The sequence below is a fragment of the Gymnoscopelus microlampas genome (genome assembly GCF_963454915.1).
Source record: "Gymnoscopelus microlampas genome assembly, chromosome: 16".
Lineage (NCBI taxonomy): Eukaryota > Metazoa > Chordata > Actinopteri > Myctophiformes > Myctophidae > Gymnoscopelus > Gymnoscopelus microlampas.
The window spans coordinates 22,589,644-22,614,595 of record NC_139953.1 but is presented as its reverse complement, the minus strand read 5'-3'; the positions used below and the strand labels follow the sequence as shown (position 1 = coordinate 22,614,595).

At 43.5% G+C, this 24,952-nt stretch overlaps 1 protein-coding gene across 1 annotated transcript in view; it reads left to right on the top strand.

The window, feature by feature from the left end:
* syne1a (spectrin repeat containing, nuclear envelope 1a) overlaps positions 1-24,952 on the top strand; it is a gene marked incomplete at its 5' end in the record, with an annotated part of 159,284 nt that overhangs the window by 27,978 nt on the left and 106,354 nt on the right. Inside the window, 31 exon segments of the mRNA XM_084082326.1 lie at positions 107-265; positions 607-771; positions 1,137-1,271; positions 1,802-1,963; positions 2,399-2,607; positions 2,735-2,843; positions 2,949-3,113; positions 3,448-3,615; positions 7,066-7,230; positions 8,014-8,154; positions 8,652-8,812; positions 9,195-9,351; positions 9,756-9,983; positions 10,183-10,281; positions 11,121-11,308; positions 12,831-12,954; positions 13,200-13,366; positions 13,990-14,143; positions 14,294-14,949; positions 15,813-15,992; positions 16,129-16,282; positions 17,129-17,287; positions 18,464-18,646; positions 18,774-18,875; positions 19,188-19,391; positions 19,738-19,945; positions 21,193-21,305; positions 21,532-21,737; positions 21,996-22,157; positions 22,966-23,245; positions 23,933-24,105. Of these exon segments, the coding sequence (XP_083938452.1) occupies positions 107-265; positions 607-771; positions 1,137-1,271; positions 1,802-1,963; positions 2,399-2,607; positions 2,735-2,843; positions 2,949-3,113; positions 3,448-3,615; positions 7,066-7,230; positions 8,014-8,154; positions 8,652-8,812; positions 9,195-9,351; positions 9,756-9,983; positions 10,183-10,281; positions 11,121-11,308; positions 12,831-12,954; positions 13,200-13,366; positions 13,990-14,143; positions 14,294-14,949; positions 15,813-15,992; positions 16,129-16,282; positions 17,129-17,287; positions 18,464-18,646; positions 18,774-18,875; positions 19,188-19,391; positions 19,738-19,945; positions 21,193-21,305; positions 21,532-21,737; positions 21,996-22,157; positions 22,966-23,245; positions 23,933-24,105 (5,636 nt within the window).

Genomic DNA, 24,952 nt, shown 5'->3' with positions numbered 1-24,952 from the left:
TATTTGGTCAAGCAAACAGTGTATTGATGGTTGATTGATTTGTATTTTTTACCCCCTTGGCAATTCATAAATGTACTGGTATGTTCCTCCTCCTCTGTCTTCTCAGGACCTGCTGAACCAGCAGCAGAGCAGTAAACGTTGCCTCTCAGTGATAGAGAGGAACCACCACGCCCTGCAGAGGGCGCTCTCCAATAGTAAGGTGCTCCGAAACTTTGACCAGTCCCTCCTGCAAAAGAGAGTGGCTGACATACAGGGCTCAGCACAGGTTAGCATGATTTACTTGCACTTACTCAGTGCAACACACACACACACACACACACACACACACACACACACACACACACACACACACACACACACACACACACACACACACACACACACACACACACACACAGAATCGTAGCATTATACAGGAACTATAGAGAGTTAATTACTGTTAATCACATCACAGAACAGACATATCCCCAGAGACAACAGTACAGGTTAGCATTACTCATCTGTCTCATTATTCCACAGCTTAATGAAAGACGAACAATGCAATTATAATACATTACCTATGAGACTGTTCGCCCACGTCATGACCCGCACCGTGTCTTCTGTTAGGCCTTGATGAAGGAGGTGGGAGAGTGGAGGAGGCAGGAGGAGGCCAACAACTGTCTTAGGAGGAGGTTCGAGGAGTCCCGCCAGGAGCTGGAGCGGGTGCTGAGGATGGCTCAGGGCTGCCTGCGAGAGAGGGGAGACCCCGAGGAGCTGCAGAAAAAACACACAGTGAGCCTAAATCTACTGTACTGGCTCCTACGTGCCATTTTATATTCTGTTGATGATGGCTAAAGCAGCCAAATATGTATGGCTAACATCAAGACGCTCTTACCTTATTTGGGACATTTATGATCTACAATGGCTTGGATGAAGGATCTGAGTGTGTATCAATGGATTTTGTCAATACCCATGTTGAAATAATCCTGTTCAACATTGAGTATGGTCTTTCAGGATATCCAGATAATTAAATGATCCCTTCTTCTCTTCTACCTCCTCTACCAACGCCTGTCTAGCATTGAAATGAAGCCTTTCATTGACCCGAGCTCAAGTGTGCTTCCCTTGACCAAATAATGTATTGTTTTGATTCTGTCCAGGAGTTCTTCAACCAGATGGACCAGCGGATGTTGAGTGTGTTTCTGAAGGCGTGTGATGAGCTAACAGACATCCTACCAGAGGACGAGCAGCAGGGGCTGCAGGAAACTGTCCGCAGACTACACAAACAATGGAAGGTCAGAGGTCACCAGGACTTATCGCTCTCACTAATTGCTGCATGACTGGGAGTCAATACTTCATTAGCTTAACTAAGGAGACCATTACATCTGACACACTTTATTAGGATCTGTATGTTATTATCTGTATCTAGCAAAGCTGCAATCTATAAAATAAGTGTGTGAATAAAACATAATTTCAACCAATATGTATGTATGTAAAGTATGTTAATACAATATAACTAAACACAACTGCAGTGGGTAGAGGTTTCCCTGCTCTATTGAGACTAAAGAGATTAAATCGGTATAGGACCACTACTGGTTGGCAAGAGGTATTGAATGAAATTCCAAGGAAAATATCTCATCTACCCAAATGAGCTCTCCATTATAGCCAAACAGTAGAAATGTCTGCACTCATGCAGGGGGCCCGAGATCGGATCCTGGGTAGGACATAAAAGTTATGGATTGCAGCTTTAAGCCTTTTCGGTATGTTCTCACATTGGTCCTGGGTATTTTTTTACTGACTCTCTAATGCTTGATTTCATTTACAGGATGTCCAGGGTGAGGTGCCTGCCCACCTGATGCGTCTGAAGGTTGATGTGGAGCAGGCACGAGTGGGGGAGGTCCTGCAGGATTGCAGGGAAGAGCTAGACAGAGAAATGCGGGCTCTGTCTAGCACATGCACCAGTGAACGTGTGGTCAGGGAGCACAGGGTGAGATTTTAAATACAGTATACTTAATCTTTGTATGAAAAAAGATTATGTAATTTCAATGGGGAAAAGTGTCGCACGATTATAAATTAGCCTTAAGAGGAAGTAGGGTTCACAGAGTTTAACCACTTTCAACCTGGCGTCCGTATTTTGGGCACATCATTATAGGTGAAAATTCAAATTCAAATTCAAATAAATGCTACAATAACAGATCTACAAACTCACCAACACTGTAATGAGCCAGAGTAAAGTGGGAAGTAAGATACGAGTCATCAACATTGAGTGAAATGGCTGACAAGAGTCAGAGTGCTGAGTGGGAAACGTGGCAAAAGTGCAGATGAATGCAAAATGAGGTTAATCACCTGTGATTAATTTATCATCGCTCTCCAGCCAGCTTAATCCACCAATGCTTTCTCTCACCTCGCCCCCACCTCCCAGGCATTCTTTAAGGAGCGCATGCCCCTGACATTGTGTGAGAAGAGGATCAGGAACATGGAGGACGTGTGTGAGAAGTTACCAGACAACGACTCTGCCCACCGAGCCCTCGACTCCAGCAGGAGGGCTCTGGCAGAGGTTAAAGGTCAAATAGAAACCATCTACCTCAAACTGCTGCAGCACCCTGATAAATGGAGGGAGTGGAACGAGATGTGAGGATTGACTGATGGATTTTACTTGTGATATTAACATAAAAGCCTTTAAATCCGACCTTTTCATTGGTAAAAATGATCGAATGTAATTGCTGTGTTATGACAAAGTTTGCTTCCTCGTTTGTAGGTTCTGCGAGCTTTCTGATTGGCTCTCGTCTCAGAGGAGGCAGGTGAGGCTTTTGAGAGAGACGGCTAGAGACTCCGCCCATCAGGAACAAGTGGACGCCGCCATTCAGGTGAGCCTGACCTTTCCATCGGGGCACTAAAAGTTAAAGTTAAAATTTCAGCTTTGGTAGGCTTTCATTGCTTTATGCTTCAATTCCAATTCCCACACTTTGCAGGCCCTTCAGGAGGCAGTGGAGTGCCGTGAAGAGAACCTGTTGTGGCTGAAGAGCCGTCTGACCGTGCTGTCCGAGGTCAGCCCGGAACTGGAGGTCCAGAGGCAGAGAGCGGCCCTGGCCAAACTCTCAACTGACCTCAGGGCACTATTGTCTTCTCTCTGTCAGGTAAAACCTTACTCACATTCATTCCAATAGCATCCAGTCTGCAAAGGTATAATGAAAACATACAGAAAACTAATCACTCTTTCAACACTCAACACTGAACCCTTCCTTTCCTGCCAGTACTATATTGCTGAGGTTGTAGTTGATGTTTTTATTCTGGAATATGAAACCACACTGGAGCTACTAGTGATGTAGTCTTTTCCTTGTATTAGTGTGTACTGCAAGTTGATTTTATAATTTATTATCGTATCGCCACATGTTCCAAGTTCGGAAAATCCTGCCATTCTTTTTCTTCTCCTCACACTGTCGTGCTCCTCTGCTCTCTTGTCTTTTTAAGTGGGGCGAGGAGGGCAATGCTATGTCCCAGTGTGACGATCTCAGAGAGGACGTACGTGGTGCTCTAGAGGAGGTGCTGAGGGCACGGAGGGAGGCTCAGGAGCAGACGGACCAGATCCTGGAGGCTGAGAGCCTGGAGGAGGCCAGGCAGCTGTACCTCATACACCAGGTATGGGGAGCACTGCAGCGTCGCTGTCATTTTTATTTCTAGCAGCATAAGAGGGAAAGCTTTAAGTAAAACTGTTGCTGATGTATAAATTATGATGTGTTGAAACAAATGAGAAAGGCAAAATGGAAGTAATGCTCATTTTAAAATGAAGAAATTGAAAATGTTCAATATGTTTAAAATACAAACACAAGGAGACCTGTTTTCTCTCACATATTTTAAGCAATTTTTTATATTATTCTAATCTGAGTGATTTGTTGTTTGCTCATTTCTGGCCTCGTGGTAGCCTCGTGGTAGTCTGGCTCCAGATCATAGAACCCCCCCCCCCCCCCCCCCACTCACTTAGTGAACTTCACGCTTCAGTCTGACAATCAGGCTAGCCTCATGGAGGTGCTAGGTGAAAGGTCATGGGGTCACCAAATTAACAGGTTTCTCCCTCTTGGGTGCATGAATGTGCAGAGCAGGTCATCTGTTTTATTGGCTGTTCTAGATTCATTTCATTGTTTCAAATATCATACTGAATGGTGGAGTGGAATTTCCTCAGCATTAACTTAACATAAAATGCAGAGGCTCATGGGTAGAGTGGCCGGTAGAGCGGCCGGATGGTGGGTCGAAGTGTCCTTGAGCAAGACGCTGAACCCCTAATTGCTCCCGATGCCTTGCATGGTTTCCTCCACCATCGGTGTATGAATGTGTGTGTGAATGGGTGAATGTAATGCACACATCTATGTAAAGCACTTTGGATAAAAGCGCTATATAAATGCACCATTTACCATTTACCACTGAAACAGTCAGCCACAGTAAAGTGGTGCTTTCTGTCAGAGAATCATTAGAAAAGTTTCCATTTAAAATGTGCACAGCCAGCTTGGCAGAGATTGCGTTGCATACTCATGGGAGAGTCACTTAATGGCAAAACAATAGGCCCTAAGCAGAACCTGTATTGTTACAAATGAGACACACATAAATGTTACATTCAGTGAGCGAAAAAGACAGTTTTATCAACTGTTGATTTTATCCCCAATTTAGTCATTGCTATTGCCCCCATGTACCTTATATCCTTGGTTCTCAAAGTGGGGTCCAGGGACCCCCAGGGGTACTTGAGGGGGTTCCAGGGGGTACCCAGCAAAATGTGTAAATATAGCATCAGAATAATTATGACCTTTTATACTTTGGCTATTCAAAAATAGCAGATATACAAGCTCATAGCGCGGCACCGAGTGCCGCGCTATGAGCTTGTAGATCTGCTATTTTTGAAAAATCTTGAAAATTTGTGCAAATCTTTGAATATATATATTTGTAAAGCGAACATTTGTAACTCTAATCTTTGCTTCTGGGGGTCCCTGGAACAAAATATTTTTAGATGGGGGTCCGCAGCCAAATACATATCATTTTGGGGGTCCTTGACATGAAAAAGTTTGAGAACCACTGCCTTATATAGTCAGCTCAGCTGCCACTGCCAACTCCTAGTCTTGGGGAGGCTGCTTCTTTTCACCTGACAATGAGGAGTTTTGCTGTGAGGGCATAATACATGAAGAGGAACGCGCTGTTCTACCTAGTTCCACTCTGCTGAACAGGCACCTGACCTACCTATAGGAGACACTAGTGCAGCACCAGAGATAACCCCCCCCACCCCACCCATGAGCACAGCCTATCGTGTTTGTTGGAGCGCCTAACCAAGTCTGAGGCACTGCGGAGAAATCAAACCTCCACAATGATGGGCAAGAACTTTAGCCCTACACCAGTGGTTCTCAAACTTTTTCATGTCAAGGACCCCCAAATGGACACTTATTAGCCCGCGGACCCCCATTTGAAAAGATACATTTTAAGGACCCCCAGTTTGACATGCATTAGGGCTACGGACCCCCATTTAATGGCATTTCTATCTCTGGGACCCCAATTCATGTTGTAAAATCAATGTTAACTTAACTCTGAGAGTGTACACTCTCAGAGTTACAGACCCACAAGGATCCATTTGGTTCCTATCCATCATTTAGCTGGGGACCCCCTGGAACCCCCTAAAGTACCCCTGGGGGTCCCCGGACCCCACTTTGAGAACCAATGCCCTACACCACCCGAACGCCAGCAGATGTTGTTGTCAAACACACTGAGGCAAACTATTCTTTTGATGTGTTCTTGGACAATAACAAACATGTATCTTGTTGTATAGTTTGTAACAATTTGTCACTATATTGAATCAAACTCCGGATTTTAAAAAGTGGGTGAAATAAAAAGTAAAAATTGTGATCCCTTTAGTTGTTGGGGTGTTTGACAAGTCAATTTGCACATGGACCTGAAATGAAGCCTCTGCATTTACCCATCCTAGCTATTAGGAGCAGAGGGCGACTATTTTAACTGAGCCCGGGGAACAGTTACAGTGTCTTGTTCAGGGCCACTTCAATATGAAGCAGGAAGGAGCCAAGGATTCTCAGACGGCCTCTCTGCCTCCTGAGCACGATTGTGTTGTGTTTTCTCTTAATTTATTATTTAGACAAACCGATATTTAGAAGCAGTGTTCTTGAATCACCAAGCTGATCTGTTACATTCAAATTTATAAAATGCACTGAATCCATCTCAGTGAGACTGGAGTGTTCAATTTGAGAAAAAAGAAAAGAAAAATAGTGTGTGAGAGTAACAGGATCTTGCAGATTTCACTGTATGAACTGAAGAGTTTTAGATTCACTGGGGAGTAACTTGATGCAATATTAACATGAACCATGAAGTGAGCCACGAGACGCTCTCGTGGGGGTCGCAGACTAAGAATAACATATGAGGGGGATACCGTGTTCCGTCTGGTACAGAGGGTCAGGACGTCATGGAGAACATATGGGTCTGAAGCAGACGACTGCCCTAGAAAACTCTATTATTGAAAAATGATGCCAACTCACTGGAACATTGTGACATGTCTAGTGCTTTCTGTCCATTAATGTTACTTTCTACTTTGTTCAGTTGAAGTCGGCTCAGCCATCTTTATTTCCTGCCAATGCTAATTGCCCATCATAAACATACACGCTTTTATGCTGTCTTTAAAGGGGGTGTAAGTGGTGTTTTGTCGCTATAATAAGTCTTAATTAAAGCTGATATATGAGTACTCTCTCCTGATTGGATGCAACTGCCAACCCCTGAAAACAAGGTGACCACTGTTTCTAAACAGACACTCTATAGCAATGATTACTATCAGAATATAGAACTTTAACTTTTTAATAAAGAAAAAACAATTTTGTTTAACCAAAAAACTATGTGAATAATAAATAGCACATAAAATGTGATATTCCCCAGTCCCAGCCAGTCTAAAACCTGTGTGACTTATGACTTGCCTGGTTGTCATCTGACATATTGTGTGTGTGTGTGTGTGTGTGTGTGTGTGTGTGTGTGTGTGTGTGTGTGTGTGTGTGTGTGTGTGTGTGCGTGTGCGTGCGCGCGTGTGTGTGTGTACTATATCTGTGTATGTTGCAGCAACACCTAAAGCGTTTGCATGATGATAGGAAGGAGGCAGAGCTACTGGTGTCCCACTGTCGCGAGTTGCAGGAGGGTGAGGGGCTTAGCCAGTCGCTACGGGAGCTGGAAGGAGCCTTCAGAGAGGTGGACCGCAAAGCTGTGACACAAGAACTCAGCCTGCAGGTAGAAAAGACTGTGTGGTTCACTATGTCGCTGTACTAATGTACTCTCATGTTGTCAATGACTCATGTGTCATTGATCTATCACAGCAATTCCCCACTGGTGCGTCATGAGGATATTGCAAATGGGCCCCCAAATAATTGGCAAAACACTAAGGTTTTAATGATAATATAACTATATTAAAAAAGATGTCAGGGTATTTTTTCTTTAAAACCTTGAAAATGTGTTTTCATTGTAACACCGATATATAGGAATAGGAAATAGGAAATGAAAGTATACTACGTTAGTTCTTTTGATTCATGCCGGAACACAATTGATTGATTAATCAATTAAATAAACATGCTCTGAAGACACACTGTAGCAAGCAAACGTAAATGGAAATGTAAAAACATATTATATTTAAAGATATTTTAAAATATATTTTTGTGAACGGAAATGACCAACGATGACAACTTCCTTTGCACCACTTTCAGGGGCCATAGTTACAGACTCAATGTAACATTCGAAGATTGTGGAATATTTGTCTGGCTTGAGAGACTGTAATTATGCTAAGTGGTGTTTGTGCTTTTTACCCTGGGTTTTATAGTTTCACATCTTTCATTGGCAGTAGTCACACTACAGTATCTCATATGCCTGCATATCAGTGGCTACAACATCTGTTAGCGTGACTGTGTCGGAGTTTGTCACAGTTTACCTGTGGTGGCTGTATGACTACTAGTACCTTACTATGCCCACTACTATACTATTCCTGATACTATTCTTCTCTTCTTTTCATATCATCTCCAGGCAGCTCTGAGTTCCTGGCAGGACTTTGAGGCAGAGAGAGAAACCGTCTGGAGGTTTGTCAGCAACATCAACACAGCAATGAACAAAGAACTCATCTTCAACAGCCTGGACAGCCTCCGAACTGAACTGGACCACAGCAAGGTACTGTGTGTGTGTGTGTGTGTGTGTGTGTGTGTGTGTGTGTGTGTGTGTGTGTGTGTGTGTGTGTGTGTGTGTGTGTGTGTGTGTGTGTGTGTGTGTGTGTGTGTGTGTGTGTGTGTGTGTGTGTGTGTGTGTGTGTGTGTGTGTGTGTGTGTGTGTGTGTGCGTGCGCGCGTCTCTTGGGTAGTGTAGTTCATGTTGATATAAACAATGCAACTCACGTTCATGTACGTGTGATGTGTTCTGCATTTGCATATGTGTGTGTGTGTGTGTGTGTGTGTGTCTGTGTATGCATGCATTCATTTGTTGTTTGCATGTGTTTAGTTTGTATGCCTTGCCCTCCAGGCACACCACACATCCCTGTGTGCGTGTGCGTGTGCGTGTGCGTGTGCGTGTGCGTGTGCGTGTGTGTGTGTGTGTGTGTGTGTGTGTGTGTGTGTGAGAGAGAGAGTGTGTGTTTGGGCCCTATATTTGCTCATCTATTTGTCCTGTCTATAGGAGTTCATCAAGAGAACGGAGGAGTTTGCGGCTCGGGCAGATTTGCTCCTGGAGAAGGCAGTAGATATTCTTCTGGGACCTAAGAATCAGACAGTACTCCTGCAGCAGGCCCAGTCCTCCAGAGAGATGGTCTCACAACTGCAAGACCAACTCAGAAAGAAGTATTTATCTATTATTTGATTTGACTTTACTTTACATTATGTATATTTATAACAAATATATAAATAAAACACCTCCGAAAAAGGTACTGTATTTTATTTGTTCTCAATAAAATTTCCAAATGATGACGGAACCGTTAGTGTGGTCTGTAGCAACTGTTTTCTGCTACCACAACAGTAAAATCTTAGGAACACTTTGGCACAGTTATGTGTGCATTCTGTACCAAATAATAGTGACTTGACTTTAAATGTGGCCCATAGTCTGTATCATAGGTACCTTGTCAATTTGGAAGTGTTTGACCATGTGCGCATGAGTGCATGTGTGTTCTTTGCAACTCTAAAAATGAAAAAGAAGCTTTCTTAACCCAGTGTCCTGTCCTTCCAGTGTTGTTCAGCTGGAGCTGGTATGTGTATGGTGGGAGGGTTTCAGCAGTGAATCAGAGGCCTTTTCCTGCTGGATCTCAGAGAGAGAGAAGGAGCTAGAAAGGGCAAGGACAACAGCCTCCTTAGATCCCCTGGACAGTCACATCAGCACAGTGGAGGTACAGTACAACACACAAGTCATACATTATCATATCCTTTCAATCTGTGAAATGGTGTTTTTGTTTGGTAGCCAATAGCCATAGATTAAATGTTAGAGTCGAAAAGGTATAGCCTGCAGCAGTGTCCATATATTTGGCCAAGGCTTGTTTTTGACTGGACCACAGCGAGGCCAGCCCTACAAAAGCGAATGTCTGTGACTGACTGACTGACTGACTGACTGACTGACTGATGAATTTACACCACTGGTCGGTTGGTAGGCCCAACAACCACCTAGCTATTCAGTTGTGTCAAAGTGAACGCCCCTCTAGCATTACAGTACAGCCATATGCTTGGTTTTGACCTAGTCTTGCTTAACAATAGTTAGATAGATTCAACCATCTCTGTCTTACTGCTGTCCCTTCAGACGGTGGGGTCGGGGTTAGAGGAACGAGGGGCAGTTCTTGCCCACTTGGAGGCAGAGTGTGAGGCCCTGTCAAAGTTTGTGACCCCTGGGGAGGTGGAGCGTATCCGGACAAGGCTGGCCAACATGGGGCAATACTGGGAAGAGCTGAGGGGGAGAGTGGAGCAGCTGGGTGGACAGCTCACCCAGAGCGCCTCCTACAGGCAGACATGCAGTGACAACCTGGAACAGGTAACCAATTATACAACTGATGATATTATTGTGAAATAGTGTATGCAAGCAGCACATGAACAGTTTTACTTTGGGGTTTTCTCTGATGAGAGAATTTGGACAGCACCTCAATAGCTTTAAAGGTTTTGTGCAGAAAAGTTGATAGGAGAATCAATATTAATATTTAATCATTTGAGTAAGTGATATTTGTCATCATCAGGTGAAGAAAACAATGAATGACCTCAAGCAGAAGCTGGATTGTCCAATCACATTTTGTTTATCATCATCTGAGACATACAAAGGGCTTCAGGAACAGATGGTAGGTATACCAATGACATCTAATCAACAGTAAGACTTGAAAATGTGAGCCCCACATTCATCAAAATCAGAAAGATCTCTTTCCAAGTGTGATCTGAATTAGCCTGGTTCCAGACGAATCTGCCATTGCAAAAATACATTTCCTGTGGCAGATTAGGTCTGGCTCCTCTCAATAGAGATTGGATTTATCTCCCTCTGAAGTAGTGAGGGACCGATCAGGGCCCAGTATACAAATATGTGTCGGGTTTATCACCAGAGGCATTTTTTTAATTTGCCCCTCGGATATGCAGGTTCCACACAGAGATTCTAGACTAATATATACGCAGTGATATTAGTCTGGCCATGATATTAGTCTGGCTAATATAATAGATATATATCTGAATAAGCTCTGTGGATAACTGTAGGTCCCTTTTCTAGAAGGTGACATAAACATTTCCTGTTCTTGGTCAGTTTCTTATAGCTTCATTTGATTGGCTCAGGATGAGATTTGAACCGGAAACACATACTGTATGAAGGTGTTGTGTGTTTCCAGTTAAAATCTGCTCCTGAGCCAATCAAATGAAGCTATGAGAAACTGAACTGGAACAGTAAATGTGTATGCCACTTTCTGGAAAAGGGAACTACAAATCCAAATAGCATAGCCATTATTGAAAGTACTAAACGCATTTCTCACAATAAACTGCAAATAACAGTATCTTACAATCCCAGTTTAGCCAAAACTAGAGGACCTAAGAATGAAATCGAACTCAACCCCAACCCAGACTGACAAATAACACTGTACTGTATAATGTAAAGTACACTGGAGCCAACTACAAGTTTCTGGTTGTGTGCTTCCTCCAGGAGGTCTGCCAGGCTCTGGAGCAGCTGAGGCCCAGGCTGATGGCTCTGTGTTTGGCCATGAAGAGGCTTGGAGAGGGGAGTGAGCTGGAGGAGGAGGTGGATGACCTCCTGAGGGAGCAGGGAGAATACACGGAAAAGGCCACAGAGACAAAAGCTATGCTGGAAAATCTTCTAACATTATGGCAAAGGTACAGCCACTAGCACAATGCATGCCTAACTGTACTGTATGTGTATTTATCTGGAAAGAGTTCGACCACCTCTAAAGGAGCTACATAACGAAACACAAAACAAAACAAAACAAAACATGTGTAAATTATTTATGAATAGATAAATAAATCAGCACTGTAGTTTGATCTACAGTAAGTTAAAATTATTATTTTTGTCAAATGTATAATACCCAGAATCAGTTTAATTTTCCACTGCTGAAAGTTTAACCACATTGGATACTTGGACTAGCTCTTATGTTTACTTCTTATAATAACAAAATCTGGGTGAGATAAATTATGGTCAGAATCCTATTAGAACCTAGAAGACGAGGTTGAACACAGAAAGAAAAAAATGTCATTGGTATTTTGGGGACCTTTTTATTCTACAATCGGATTACACCCAGAATTTGTTGAAACGAGCTTTAGTCTCTGTCTTGTACTATTTGGTTTAATATGATCCATCTTCCAATGCACCTGCACTGTAATTATACAGCTGCAGAATCTGTACGGCTGCTGTTGTCTGGACAAAGAAACATGATTAATATGAAGTTGGAGATGAGTCCTGTAATAGGCTGCATGTTAATTGTTCATGTTCTTGGAAATGTCCTTTTGTCCTCTAAACTGTTTCTTTGTCTTCATCAAAGTCTCCTGAGCTTGCCACGTCTCCTTTCACTGCCTTGCATCATTCACACATCTCTTTATGATGTACAGTAACCTCTCTTTGTCTCTGATGCTGTCTGTCCCCTGGGCAGCCTCTGCACTTATGATGTAATGACATCCTCTTTCTCATCATGCCTTTTGTTCTCTCGTAATTTCTCATTCTCTCTCTCCGCAAGCAAAAACTAAACAAAAGCAAAAAACAAATAAGCAATAAATAAGACAATAAAATCTGAGGGTTGTGATCTGTAGCACTGCTACAAAGAATCAAACAAAAAGGGTTATGCTTCACTGGAGGTGTCAGATAGGTCAAGGTCTGTGTGTGTGTGTCTGTCTGTCTGTCTGTCTGTCTGTCTGTCTGTCTGTGTGCGTGCGTGCGTGCGTGCGTGCGTGCGTGCGTGCGTGCGTGCGTGCGTGCGTGCGTGCGTGCGTGCGTGCGGTCGGTCGGTCGGTCGGTCGGTCGGTCGGTCGGTGTGTGTGTGTGTGTGTGTGTGTGTGTGTGTGTGTGTGTGGGTGTGTGTATATACAGTCAACCTCATCTCTTGCCCTGCAGGTGTATGTATTTGGGATTACGTACAGCAGTGGATGCTCTGGGGAGATAGAGCTGCTCTATTATGACCCTGTCGCTTACACTGAGCCATGGGCAGATAAGAATAACCCAGACACCATATCTGTGTGTGTGTGTGTGTGTGTGTGTGTGTGTGTGTGCGTGCATGCATGCACGCGCATGTGTGTGCGGGAAGGACCATGCTTATCAGCATCAGTCTGTTGTATACATGGTGTACTGTACAGCAGTGCACTGCAAACTGCTCTTCACCGTAATATAAAAATGTCTTTTAATTTTCAGATTTGAGAAGGAGAGTTCCTCCATGAGAGGCTGGCTGGACAGATGTGAGTCCGTCTGTTGTCCAGACAACAACCTGCTCTCTGTGGACAAAATAAAGCTTAAATGTGAACTACAAAATGTACAGGTAATTCATTCATTTTTACAGGTACTTGTTTATTTCCCTTGAGTCATATAGATAATAATCGTATTAGAAATTCACAAATGGATTAAGACCGGAATGTTCGTCCTTGTTGATTCATGTATCATATACTGTACATGTAATACAATTTGGTTGCTGTTGTCGTTTTCCTTGCTTGTTGTTTTGATATGAGATGTTTTAATCACAAACACAAACAAACCTACCAATAAATAATAATGTCACCTGTACAGGAGATGCAGAAGGAATTACCATCCCATGAGGCGTTGTTGCCGGGTCTAGAGAGCTTGGGGCAGCATTTGTACCCCACCTTACCTGAAAGTTCGATCCAAGAGTTCACTGAGGACCTGTCAAAGCTGCAGGAAAGATGTACCTTGCTAAAGAACAACACAACACAGAGGTACTTCTCTGGCTTTCTGGTTTTGGATGATTATACTGATTATTTGGTAACACTTTACCTAAAGGTCGGATCTATAATGCATTTATAATGTATTATAATGCGCTTACAAGGCATTAGAACAATGATTATAAATGTTTATAATCATGTATGACATCTTATAACAAAGTCTATAACGTATTATAAGTTCTGGCCATAATGTATCATAAGCTCAGTGGAACAGCACATTATAACTACCTTAGCTTAGCTAGTTTAAGGGTCTTTGTTATCAGTTGTTATGCATCATTTTAAACATTTGTAATGTGTGTTATGAAGCAATATAAGTGCATTATAATGCATTATAGACCTTTAAGTAAAGTGTTACCTGGTAGTTATAATGTGCGGTTCCACTGAGTTTATAATGCATTATGACCAGCACTTCAATTATAGTATTATAAGTTATAATACTTCATAAACCTTGTTATAAGTTGTCATGCATAATTATAAACATGTATAACAAGTGTTATCATTTCTTATAAATGCATTATAAATGTGGTTATATACACCCAACCTTAATATAAAGTCTTAGCGATTAGGGTAATAAATCATTTTATATATCAATCAGTCACTTTTCCCCATCGGTATAGGCTTGTACTACTGCAGTCACAGCTGTCTCAGACAGAGCTGTTTGACCAGGCTCTGCTAACCCTAACCCAGTGGAGCGAGAACTTCCTGTCTGGTCTCAGAAGCACTTCCCAGGTTGATATCACTGACCTGGAGTCTGCAGTCTCTCAGCTCAAGGTGAGAATAATTCATATTCTATAATCTACTGTAATGAAAAACATGCTTAAGGACTCTTTTTAATCAATAAATAGAGTACGCAATCACTGTACGTTTTTACTTGGTTACTATTGAAGGTCTTAGCCGTTTACACATTTATTTTATCCGTAGGATCATGAGACAAATCTAAAGGGCCAGACGTCCCTGAGAGAAACCCTCCAGGCAAGCGAGTCCTCCCTCCTTCCCTCCTCAACCTCAGAGGCCCAGCAGCAGCTTCAGGACTGGAAGGAGGACTGCTTCCAGCCCCTCGTTGAGGCCCAGCGCCTGCTGCTCCTCCGTCAGGAGTGCCTAGTTGAGCTGGGGGTCTTCCTCCAGAACCACGGTGCAGCAGCCGGGGTGGTACAAGGCCTCCGCGAGGCCGTGGAGGGCAGGGGAAGCTGGGACTGTGCCAAGGCCGACGGGCTGCATCGCGGGCTCGGGGAGGTGGCGGGGGATGTCGCCCGACTGGAGGCTCAGGCGGTGGGGTTAGACGGGCGGTTGGGCAAGGCCCACCTCCATCTGTGCGGGGCGGAGTGCAGGGACTCGAAAGAGACGAGTCGTCCGCGTGGAAGAACGTCCTGCAGGGGCCAGGCGGTGACCCTCATGGTGGTTCTGGAGGGCGTGCAGCGGGGTCTGGGATGGAGGCAGAGCGAGGCAGAGGCTCTGGGGGCACTGTGGAGCTCCTTCAGGGAGAGGAAGGAAGAAGTCATGAAGAGTCTGAAAATGTTAGAAGAGTCTGCGAGGCAGGAGGGGGCCAGAGAAAGCACCATACAGGCCTTTCAGAACAGGTACTGCTGTTTATTTACCTGAATAACCTGACATGAAAGGGTCCAATACTAGTCAAGTCAATACTCCTGGATTTTGTTGTGTTCAGTATATGCCATACAAAAGCATGGCTTGGTTTAATTCCTAGGGGTTATATTTCAAACATTATATGTTGGGCAGGTTATACCTGTAAAGGGCAATATTATATGCCATAAAAAACAGTTTTTCGCCTGCCAAAAAGTGATGGCAGCTCCTACAGTATCTAGCGACTGGAATGTATTTTCTGCTTCAGAATGGCCTAGTTTCATTCTTGGGGGTTATATTTCAAACATTGTAGCCCAATCATACTGTAGATGCAACATTTGGATGTTTGAATCTTTTTTAAATATTTCACATTCCATCCTGAATGGCTAAGATTGGCTTCCAAAGTTTGCCTGTTTGGCCTGTTTTGAACAAAATGCCTCAAATCATGAACTCAGCGTCCGATTGCCGTGAAATATTGCTGGAACAATATCTAGCTACCTGCCCTGGCAGGCTAGCAGAGACATTTTTCTTGTTTGTTTGTTTGTCATATCTGTGTATATGTACAGTATATGTATGTCTGCCAGACGGAGCTAAGCAGCTCAATCATGCACACCTTTAGATTGCCTTGTTTACAGCGCCTCTAGATTGCCTTGTTTGCATTGCGCTCTATCACTGAGTTTTTTCCACTCTAATTTTCAACCCCAGAGACTGAGACTATCTGTCTTGCCTTTAGTACAGTATGTACCAAAACTAATTAATAAAGTTTAACAAATGCCAAATAACAGCCCTTGAAAAATGACATACGGTATTGTAACTGAGCTATCATTCCTCAATGCGGCTTCTGTGTCTGTATTTTCCCCAGGCTTCGTTTCTTTGTCCAGTTGGAGGATGAACTCCAGTCTCTACAGCATTCCCAGCAGTGGCTAAGGGAGAGGGGCAGCCAGCTCGCCCAGAGAGACAGTGAGCTGGCTGGGGAGGCACTGAGAGAGTTGGCCCTGGTGGAGGCGACCTGGGAGAATGTCAGGACTCTGATCACTGATGGGTGAGGGATGAGATTGTGTCAGAGGCTCACAGATTGATGACAAACTTCAATTGATGATTTGTCTCCCTCTGACGTTTTGCTTAACATTATTTATTTGCATTATTTGTTTGTTTCGCTGCATGCTTCCCCTCTGCAGTCAGGAACAGAGTGGAGTATTGGTTGATCTTCTCCGTCAGCTCCACGGTCTGAAGTCCACTCTCAGCACCACAGTGGAGAATGCCCAGGCGGTCACTCACAACCTGCCTGACCACAACCACAGCCCTGAGGAGGCCAAGAGGACTTTATCCCGGGTTAGAACCTCTTTGTTTCTTTATGAATATTGTTTATTATGGTGGGTTTTGATTTACTTTAATTCATATCACATAGTGGATAATTAAACAATTAAATGACTATGATTAGAACTCACAATGTTACATTACACAGTGATCTGTGCTTTTAAAAGCAATCATAATCTCTTGAGCTTTATTGTAGTTTTTAGCGGCGCTAGCCGCTCTATACCTTTAGGTATAGAGCGGATCCTGCTCTATACCTGACTTTGTCCGTGTTCACCGTCAACGCTCTGATTGGTCAGACCCGTCAACGCTCTGATTGGTCAGACCCGTCAACGCTCTGATTGGTCAGACCCGTCAACGCTCTGATTGGTCAGAGCCGTCAACAAAGTGATTGGTCAAGCTTCACGTGACACATGGCTATAAACACATTATAAACACATATCGATGACAAAATGTATCAAAGGCGCCGCTACCTTCACACAGGGTGTGATTTTTTTAATCCTTTGGACCGATATATATATAAACATGTTTATGTATATGCATTTTGTCAAGAAGATGTCAATCAATCAATCAAGCAATCAATACATTCTCAGTCCAAGCTGTTTTATTATCACATTGTACAATTCTATATTCACATGTATACTGTATAATATAATATTGTATACAGTATATGTTTTCATGTAAACATATTATGTTTATACATGTATACATTTACATATAACTAAATGGTATATCAAATATACATTTCACACAATTCACAGCCTTTGAAAAGGATCATCCTGTGAAAAGTAACCTTGTGAGATGATGCTTCTCCCTCTAGTGGTGGTATATTGTCATCACATCTGCACTGCACTCTCTTCCTAGCATGAGGCAGTGCAAGCTGAGCTAAAAGATAAGCAGGAGAGCATGGACCAGCTCATTAGCACTGTAGAGGACCTGCAGAGAGAACTGGCCAAGGTTCCCAACTGCGACACACACTCCATCCAGAGAGACATGGAGACTCTAAGAGACCAGTGGCTGGAGGTGAGGATGGTGTCCCATACTGTTGTATGCACCACTTGGGTCTTTGGGTTTACCACATTAACCCTATTTTGGGCATGTGATTATAGGCAGACATAAAAAGATTCAAAGATTGCAAAAATTGAGATCCATTAAAGGAGTAGTTCACCCCAAAAATGACTTATTTTCCATCAATTGCACACCCCATGAAGCCTTGAATTCATGGATTTATTTTCGTTTGTGTGGCATTCCTAAGCCAATTATTTGATGACCGGGTGTATTTCTGGTAGGAGACACAAAGAGTCTATTTTGTGTCTCCTACCGGAAACATTAGCCGGTAGGAGACGGGAATCAAATTATTAGATTAGGAATGCAACAAAAACAAAAAAGCATCCATGAATTCAAAGCTTTATGGGGTGTGCAATTGATAGAAAATAAGTCATTTTTTCGGTGAACTACTCTTTTAAAGCTCACAATGCTTTCAGATCTTTTTTTTCCTATTAGTTGTATGTACGAAGTATGTTGGGCTTAAGTGTTTAAGATCAATGGCAAAGGACCATGTTTACAGATAGTAGCTACTAGGTAGTATGTACTTTTGTGGAGAAGAGCTCGATGTAATTAAGCTTGATGTAATTACAGCCAAGCCAAGCTGGTCAGACATGGGGACAAATATTATTTACAGAAAACTCTCTTTATGTCATTTGATAAAGGACAATGCAGTGTGTACTGAATCTGATGTAGATTAATTGTAGAATATGATTTGTGATGTGGAAATGCTTCATACAATAAAGATTTCTGATCATTATTAAAGTCGACAATACATAACCACCCAACACTTGACGTCCTGTCTATCATATTTTATCCCTCTAGTTTCAGTCATTTAATTTTTCTTTCCTTGTGGGATTGGGGGGGGGGGGGGGGGCGCTCAGCAGTCACAAACGAGCTATTAATATAAACAAGTCTGGACACGTTAACTGCCTTCCTGACTGTCTCTCACTTCTATCCCACGCATCTGTCTACCCAATTATACCTCCATCTTCTCCCGTGTCGCAATGAAGCGCGACATCCCTTGATACCTAGAGAGACATAGGGAGGGAGAGAGAGAAAGAAAGAAAGACAATCCTTCTTGTTCAATTGATTGAGATGTGTTATGTCCTATATAACCTGGCAGAGTGACAGTCTTGGTTTTGTCCGTTTTAGGTTTCAGAGAAAATTCAGACCAACACAGAGAGGCTGGGCTACTGTGTGGCCCTATGGGACGACCTCAAGGCCATGGAACACGACATTGACCAATGGGCTGCCGCCTCCATCGCTGACCTCACCGACGACGTGACCAATCTCGGTGACAAGCTGACGACAGAGGCTCGCCTCGCCACTTTTCAGGTTAGATTTTATTGGACAGGCCACGTGACGTGACTGATGAAATGAAAGCTGTCGACGGCATTCAGTCATATACAGGCTGATTAGATTCAGTGTGATTGATGGAAGAGGCCTGTGCTTCAAACAACAGGTGGAGGTGGAGAAGAGGGAACAGAGGCTGGATGCCCTGCAGGAGAGAGTGACGGAGTTGAAGGAGCTAGCCAAACTCCAGGAGACCCCAATACAGCTACAGGTCAGTGTTGTGGGGAAAGGGGTGGTGGTGCACAGATCCTTACAGTTTAAACCGCTGCTGCTACTACTACTACTACTACTACTACTACTAGTAGTAGTAGTAGTAGTAGTAGTAGTAGTAGTAGTAGTAGTAGTAGTAGTAGTAGTACCTCTACTAATAACTTTACTTCATGTAGTAGACCTACAGTATACTGTAGCAGAACTCCAACTACAAGATTTACAATGCACCAAAAAGCATTCAGTACACTCGTATCTAGAACGACTTACAAGTGCAAGCTCAAAGTACTCTAGTCAGCCTCTCTTATGTACCTAGGTCCTGGAGTCAGACCTGAGGAAGAAAATGACCCATGCCCAGGAGGTGTATAACCAGGCCAAGCACGCCCTGACCTACTTCAGCTTCCAGAAGCAGCGGTTGGAGGACCTTATATCCCAAATGGCCAAGCGGCTGGAGACAGTGGAAGGTTCTTTGTCCAACCTCACCGAAGCGACCTCCCCGGAAGACATGGGCACAGTCAAGGTAAAGTATGGCATCATAACATCTTGGGGAAAATACTGAGATAATATAGCCTATAGGTAAACAGGGTTTTATTTAGCTATTTAGCACATCTACAGGCATACTGTAGATTCTATACTGTATGCTGCAAAGAACACAATATCAGAGAAAATACCTGCCCCTCAACTCAACGATGGAGCAACATAAACTGCAATAATGATTGTGTAGCGCACCAGAAGAGAACTGGATGTTGTTGTCCTCATAATCGCAATGTCCTGTTTAGATTTCAACTGTCTCTCTACTATCTAAAGAAAGTAAAAAATGTGTAAACCTCCTTAATAGCTCTCTTCTCTCCTGTCCTTGTTTCCAGGACCTGCAGAGCAGTGTGCACCAGCAGAGGGCTGACATGGACTCAGCTAGGGAAGCTCTGAATGCTCTGTGCAGGTCCCACCCCTCCCAGGAGCTGTCTCGCCTCTCCTCCGACCTCACCTCCATTGCCAAAAGAACAGAGGCTGTGGCCCAGCGCTGTGCTAGGACCAGAGGCAGCCTCCAGGACGGGCTGCAGCTACACTTTGATGGTAAAAGCCATGTTAAACTTTGTTGTGTGCTGGTGTCGTGCACCCAAAATAGCTGATCTACAAGCTCACAATGAGTTGAAGAGCTGCTATTTTTGGCGTGTGACACAGGTGTGCAGCTACACATGAATCATCATTAAGGGACTTTCTTTCGGGAGGTTAGATTTAAGACGGTGTGTTCCAAGTAATTGAGGGGAGTCGTTTCACTTTATCAAAGGGGATTTAGTAAAGATAATGAAATGATAAGGTCTACAATACTAGTTACAGATCGACATACAGTAGTCATTAAAATGTGTGCAGAGGAGAGGTTGTGGCACATATTAAGAAGTAGATTAGCTGAATTCTTTGCTGTTTTTTGCAAAATGCCAACTGAGTTTAGTTACTTAAGACAAGGCAAGGCAAGTTTATTCAAGTTTATTTATATAGCACATTTCAACAGCAAGGTAATTTCAAAGTGCTTTATGTAAAACATGTAAGCCTTAAGACATTCATTTGAATACAATAAAACCAAAAAGTTAAAATAAGGACAAGTAAAACAGAAAAACTTTTTGAGTGCAAAATAAATCATTTAACATATACCATTATATAATTGTGTATGTAGTGCATAAAAATTGAAAGCTGCATCCCCAGATTTAGTTCTGATTCTGAGGACAGACAGTCCTGTCCCAGATGACCTGGATTGTTTGGATTGTTCATGATGTAGCACAAGATCAGCAGATGGTACTTTACCTCTATAATTGACCTCCATATGAGAATATATTGAATGTCTTACAATCACCCAGCAATACAGTACAACACAACATGATGTAATGTCCTTACGTGGAAGCGGTGCAACAGATTCAATTTCGATTAGCCTCGATTATCCCCAGAGCTCTCTCGATGCACTCGCCCCATTGACACGCGCTTTCCTGCACACACGTGCATTCACTCTTAAGCACACTGACACACACCTGTGCCTCTGAGAGTAATGTCGCTCTCATCACATCTGCTGTCGAGGGAGTCGTTTTGGGCTTGTTGCCAAGGCAACCTGGCGCTGCGCTGTTCAGACACACCCACACTTCCCATCTGCCTCGGTGCACTCACTCCTCTGCCCTCCTCCCTCTGGCTCCTTCATTCAGGCTCTCTCTCATCTTCCACTCCTCTTCATTTTCTTCACCTCCTCCCTATAGATCTTCTGTCCATCCTCTGACACTCACTCGCTCTTCAAATGTTGTTCATCTGCACTTTGCCTTTGCTCTTCCTCTAACCAGAGCTGGTCCAGGACTTTCAGTCCTGGCTCACAGAGCTGAAGGCGGAGCTAAAAGAATGTTCTAGCCAATCCGGAGATGTTGCCATCCTTGGAGCCAAGTTGCACAGGCTGAAGGTACTGTTTCTTTTCATCTGTCGGTCAACCGAGACTATATAAGCAGCATACCAACTTTTTTCCTTAATAATTTATTGGTGCAATAGGTGAGATGTGTGAAAAGTATGAATCAATATGTTAGTCTCCCTACACCAGATCATTAAAAAAACATCTGGAAAGAATCGTGTTAACAATTTTAAACGTAAAATTGAGGCTTTCATGTGTTCTCCCCTCCCGGTATCGACAGGTGTCGGTGGAGCGTGCGTCGGAGGGTGAGCACCGCCTGTCAAAGGTGCGCGAGGAGGCGGACAGCCTCCTGCTCCACCTACCCAAGGCTGGGGCTGGGCAGGTCCAAGACCAGCTCTCCTCCTGTCAGAGGGAGTGGAGAAGCTACCAGGAGAGGTGCTCACAGAGCCAGCGAGGACTGGAGGAGAGCATCGACCTGCTGAAAGGGTGTGTGTGTGTGTGTGTGTGTGTGTGTGTGTGTGTGTGTGTGTGTGTGTGTGTGTGTGTGTGTGTGTGTGTGTGTGTGTGTGTGTGTGTATGTGTGTGTGTGTGTGTGTGTGTGTGTGTGCGTGCGTGCGTGCGTGCGTGTGCATACTCTGGTAGTGAATAATTCTTCAAGTGTTCGTGTTACTGTTTGAGTTCCAGCATACATGTGTATAAATGTTGAATGTTATGTCTGTCAATCTCCTCTCCTCTCCTCTCCAGGTTTGATGAATGTGTGGATGGTATAAGAGGCTGGCTGGAGCAGGTGGACCTCGACCTGAAGAAGGAGCCTGTTGTTGGGGTAGAGAGCCCACAAGGAGTTCCTGATAGTACTGAAGAACTGGAAAGAATAGAGAATCTCCACAAGGAGCTGTTATCAAGAAGGTGTGTTTGTGTGTGTAATCGTGCAGGCGTGTGTTGTGTTTTTGCTTGCAAATGTGTTTCTGTATGTGCACACATTTCTGCAAGGTGCTTTTATGTGTGTGCATTAGGGATGTCCGATATTATCGGCCTCCCGATATTATCGGCCGATATTAGCATAAAAATTGATATCGGGAAAATATCGGTATCGGTTTTTGCTTTATAAATAAGTTACAGGAGTTCTTACTGTATATGGTGTGTGTGATATGAAATTTGAGCTTACCCTAATCACAATAATCCCCGCATATATCGGTATCGGTTGATATCGGTATCGGTAATTAAGAGTTGGACAATATCGGTATATCGGTTATCGGTAAAAAAGCCAATATCGGACAACCCTAGTGTGCATTCACTTTTATTTACACTACGTTATGCCTCTACACACTGGAGGCAATGATGAAATGCCATAACGTACATCTCATTGAGTAATGTCAATCATATTTGCACACAGCATTGTTGCAGTAAAAAGTCTTAATTTATCCATTTGTAACTCAGAGAGTAACAAATCTCAGAGTTAAATTATTATCTTTTAAATTATTTTAATGAATACATTTGTATTTTAATCAATACTGTATGTTAATAAAATATAACTAGTGCATCTGCAGTGGAGATGGTTACCTAATCTTCCATTGAGAAATTTAGGGAGGCCTGGGTTCAAATTGCGGGTAGGACATGAAAGTTATGGATTGCGGCTTTAACACTGACGATGATACTGTGCGCTTTTTGGGGAATTTTAAATGATCTGGTATGACCAGTGAATGTCTGTTGCCAGGAGCTCCGTGGAGCGTCTCTGTCAGGAGGCCCAGTCTCTGTCTGAAGCAGGCCGGGGGTCAGGCGGAGAGGTGAGGGTGACTGGCCAACTGCAGATGGAGCACCAGGCCCTGCTGAAGGTAGCCAGGGAGAGGCTGCGCGGCTGCCAGGAGAGCCAAGCCTTCGGGGAGACCCTGCAGGGCGTGTGGGCCTGGCTGGAGGAGATCCAGGAGAGGCTGGGGACAGTGGACAGCACCATGGGGACAAAGGAGCAGTTGGAGCAGAGGCTGGAGGCGGTACAGGTAAGTTTAGGGAAGGGAGAATGTCAGATCACTTCAGTTGTCACAGTACAATAGATGTACAGGAATTTGTCTTAGACACATACAGGCATAGATGTAGATGACTTATAGATGTTCACTATACATAGTGGCAACATAATTAATCAATCAAACAGCACCTCACATACAATGCCAAGACATAACTAATTAAGAATCAATACGATAATCCTCCACATATTAATGTTTTTCCATGTGGACACTATGCATGCAACAAGGATCAAAGGAGGTCACGCACATCCACATACCAATTAAAGGCAGGCGCTGAACTTCAAAGGAGGCAAAGATCAAAGACAAATTTCATAAAAGTTTGCACACAAGTTTGGCACCACCTGAGTGACTAGGTGATGCCAAAATAAAGTCATTGAAGGAACACTATGCAGGCATACACAGAAATATTACACAAAATACATTTCAGTAGAATATTTTATCATACAAGCATGCTTACATTGTCTCACACACACATAGCACTTCAGTAGTCATTTGCTCAGATAGAGTATACTATACACAGTCCTTTTTTAATTTGTATTTTGTGGAATAAACACAAGAGGGGGCTATTTGCCTGTGAAACAATTCCATCCGCTATTGAGAGTTACTGTGCAGCAAGGGAACACTAATTGTCACAGCACACTGACCCCTTTTCCGCCTCTACAGGACATCCTGCTGCTGAAAGGTGAGGGGGAGGTGAAGCTGAACATGGCGGTGGGCAAGGGTGAGTTGGCGCTTCGCTGCTATGGCGAGGCGGGACAGGAAGCCATCCGCTCACAGCTACAGGAAGTGGCGGACGCATGGGCCACGCTGCTGGTGACCGCCATGAGCTGCCACAGGTACCGTAGCAACCCCTTCCACCTGACCCATCACAGGGTTTCTCAACTTGTGGGTTGGGACCCAAAATGGAAGACTGTGCTAAATAGCAAAAAGAAAAACTGGTTATCTATTTATAGTGTCTCAGTATTTGCCCCAAGAAGTTATGATGGACATACTTTACCTGGACTGATGTCTTCTGGGGAGGTCACTTCTGTGGGGTTGGACAAAGGACCCCTTCACATTGTCTCAGACAATGAGGAATTTTTTGTTTTTGTAATATTTTTGACAGTTTTTTTCTCCTTTTTTCTTGATTGAATATTAGCATAATATCCTCATTACAGGCTTGACATCCATTCTTGGACCATAATAGATAATGAATGGCAACCCACAAAAACTGCATTTTAACTGACTATATTATTGTGGGATTAAAAGTCATTGATGATTGATTGATTACTGTGAACTAGGTGTTTTCATTTGGCAAACAACAGGCTCAATCTACCAGTGTTTGACATCTCTGTGTGGTTAATAGTGGCATCATAAACAACAGTATAATACATTATACTGTATATTTAAGACTTACCCAGTGTTACTGTACATAGACCATGTGAGCCAGAAGGTCCTCTCCTGGGGAAAAGATCATTCTTGTCATGTGAGCCCAATGTCATAACATCATCAATTACTATTAGGTTAACTACATAATGAGACGTATTTGTCTCTTTTTGTAACCCGGATTGATGTATCAGATTGTGTGTGTGTGTGTGTGTGTGTGTGTGGGGGGGTGGGGGCGGCGATGTGGGGGTGGGTATGGGTGCATGCTTGTATGTGTTTAATTGAGTGATTATGGCCCCTTGTGGTAGAATAAATTGA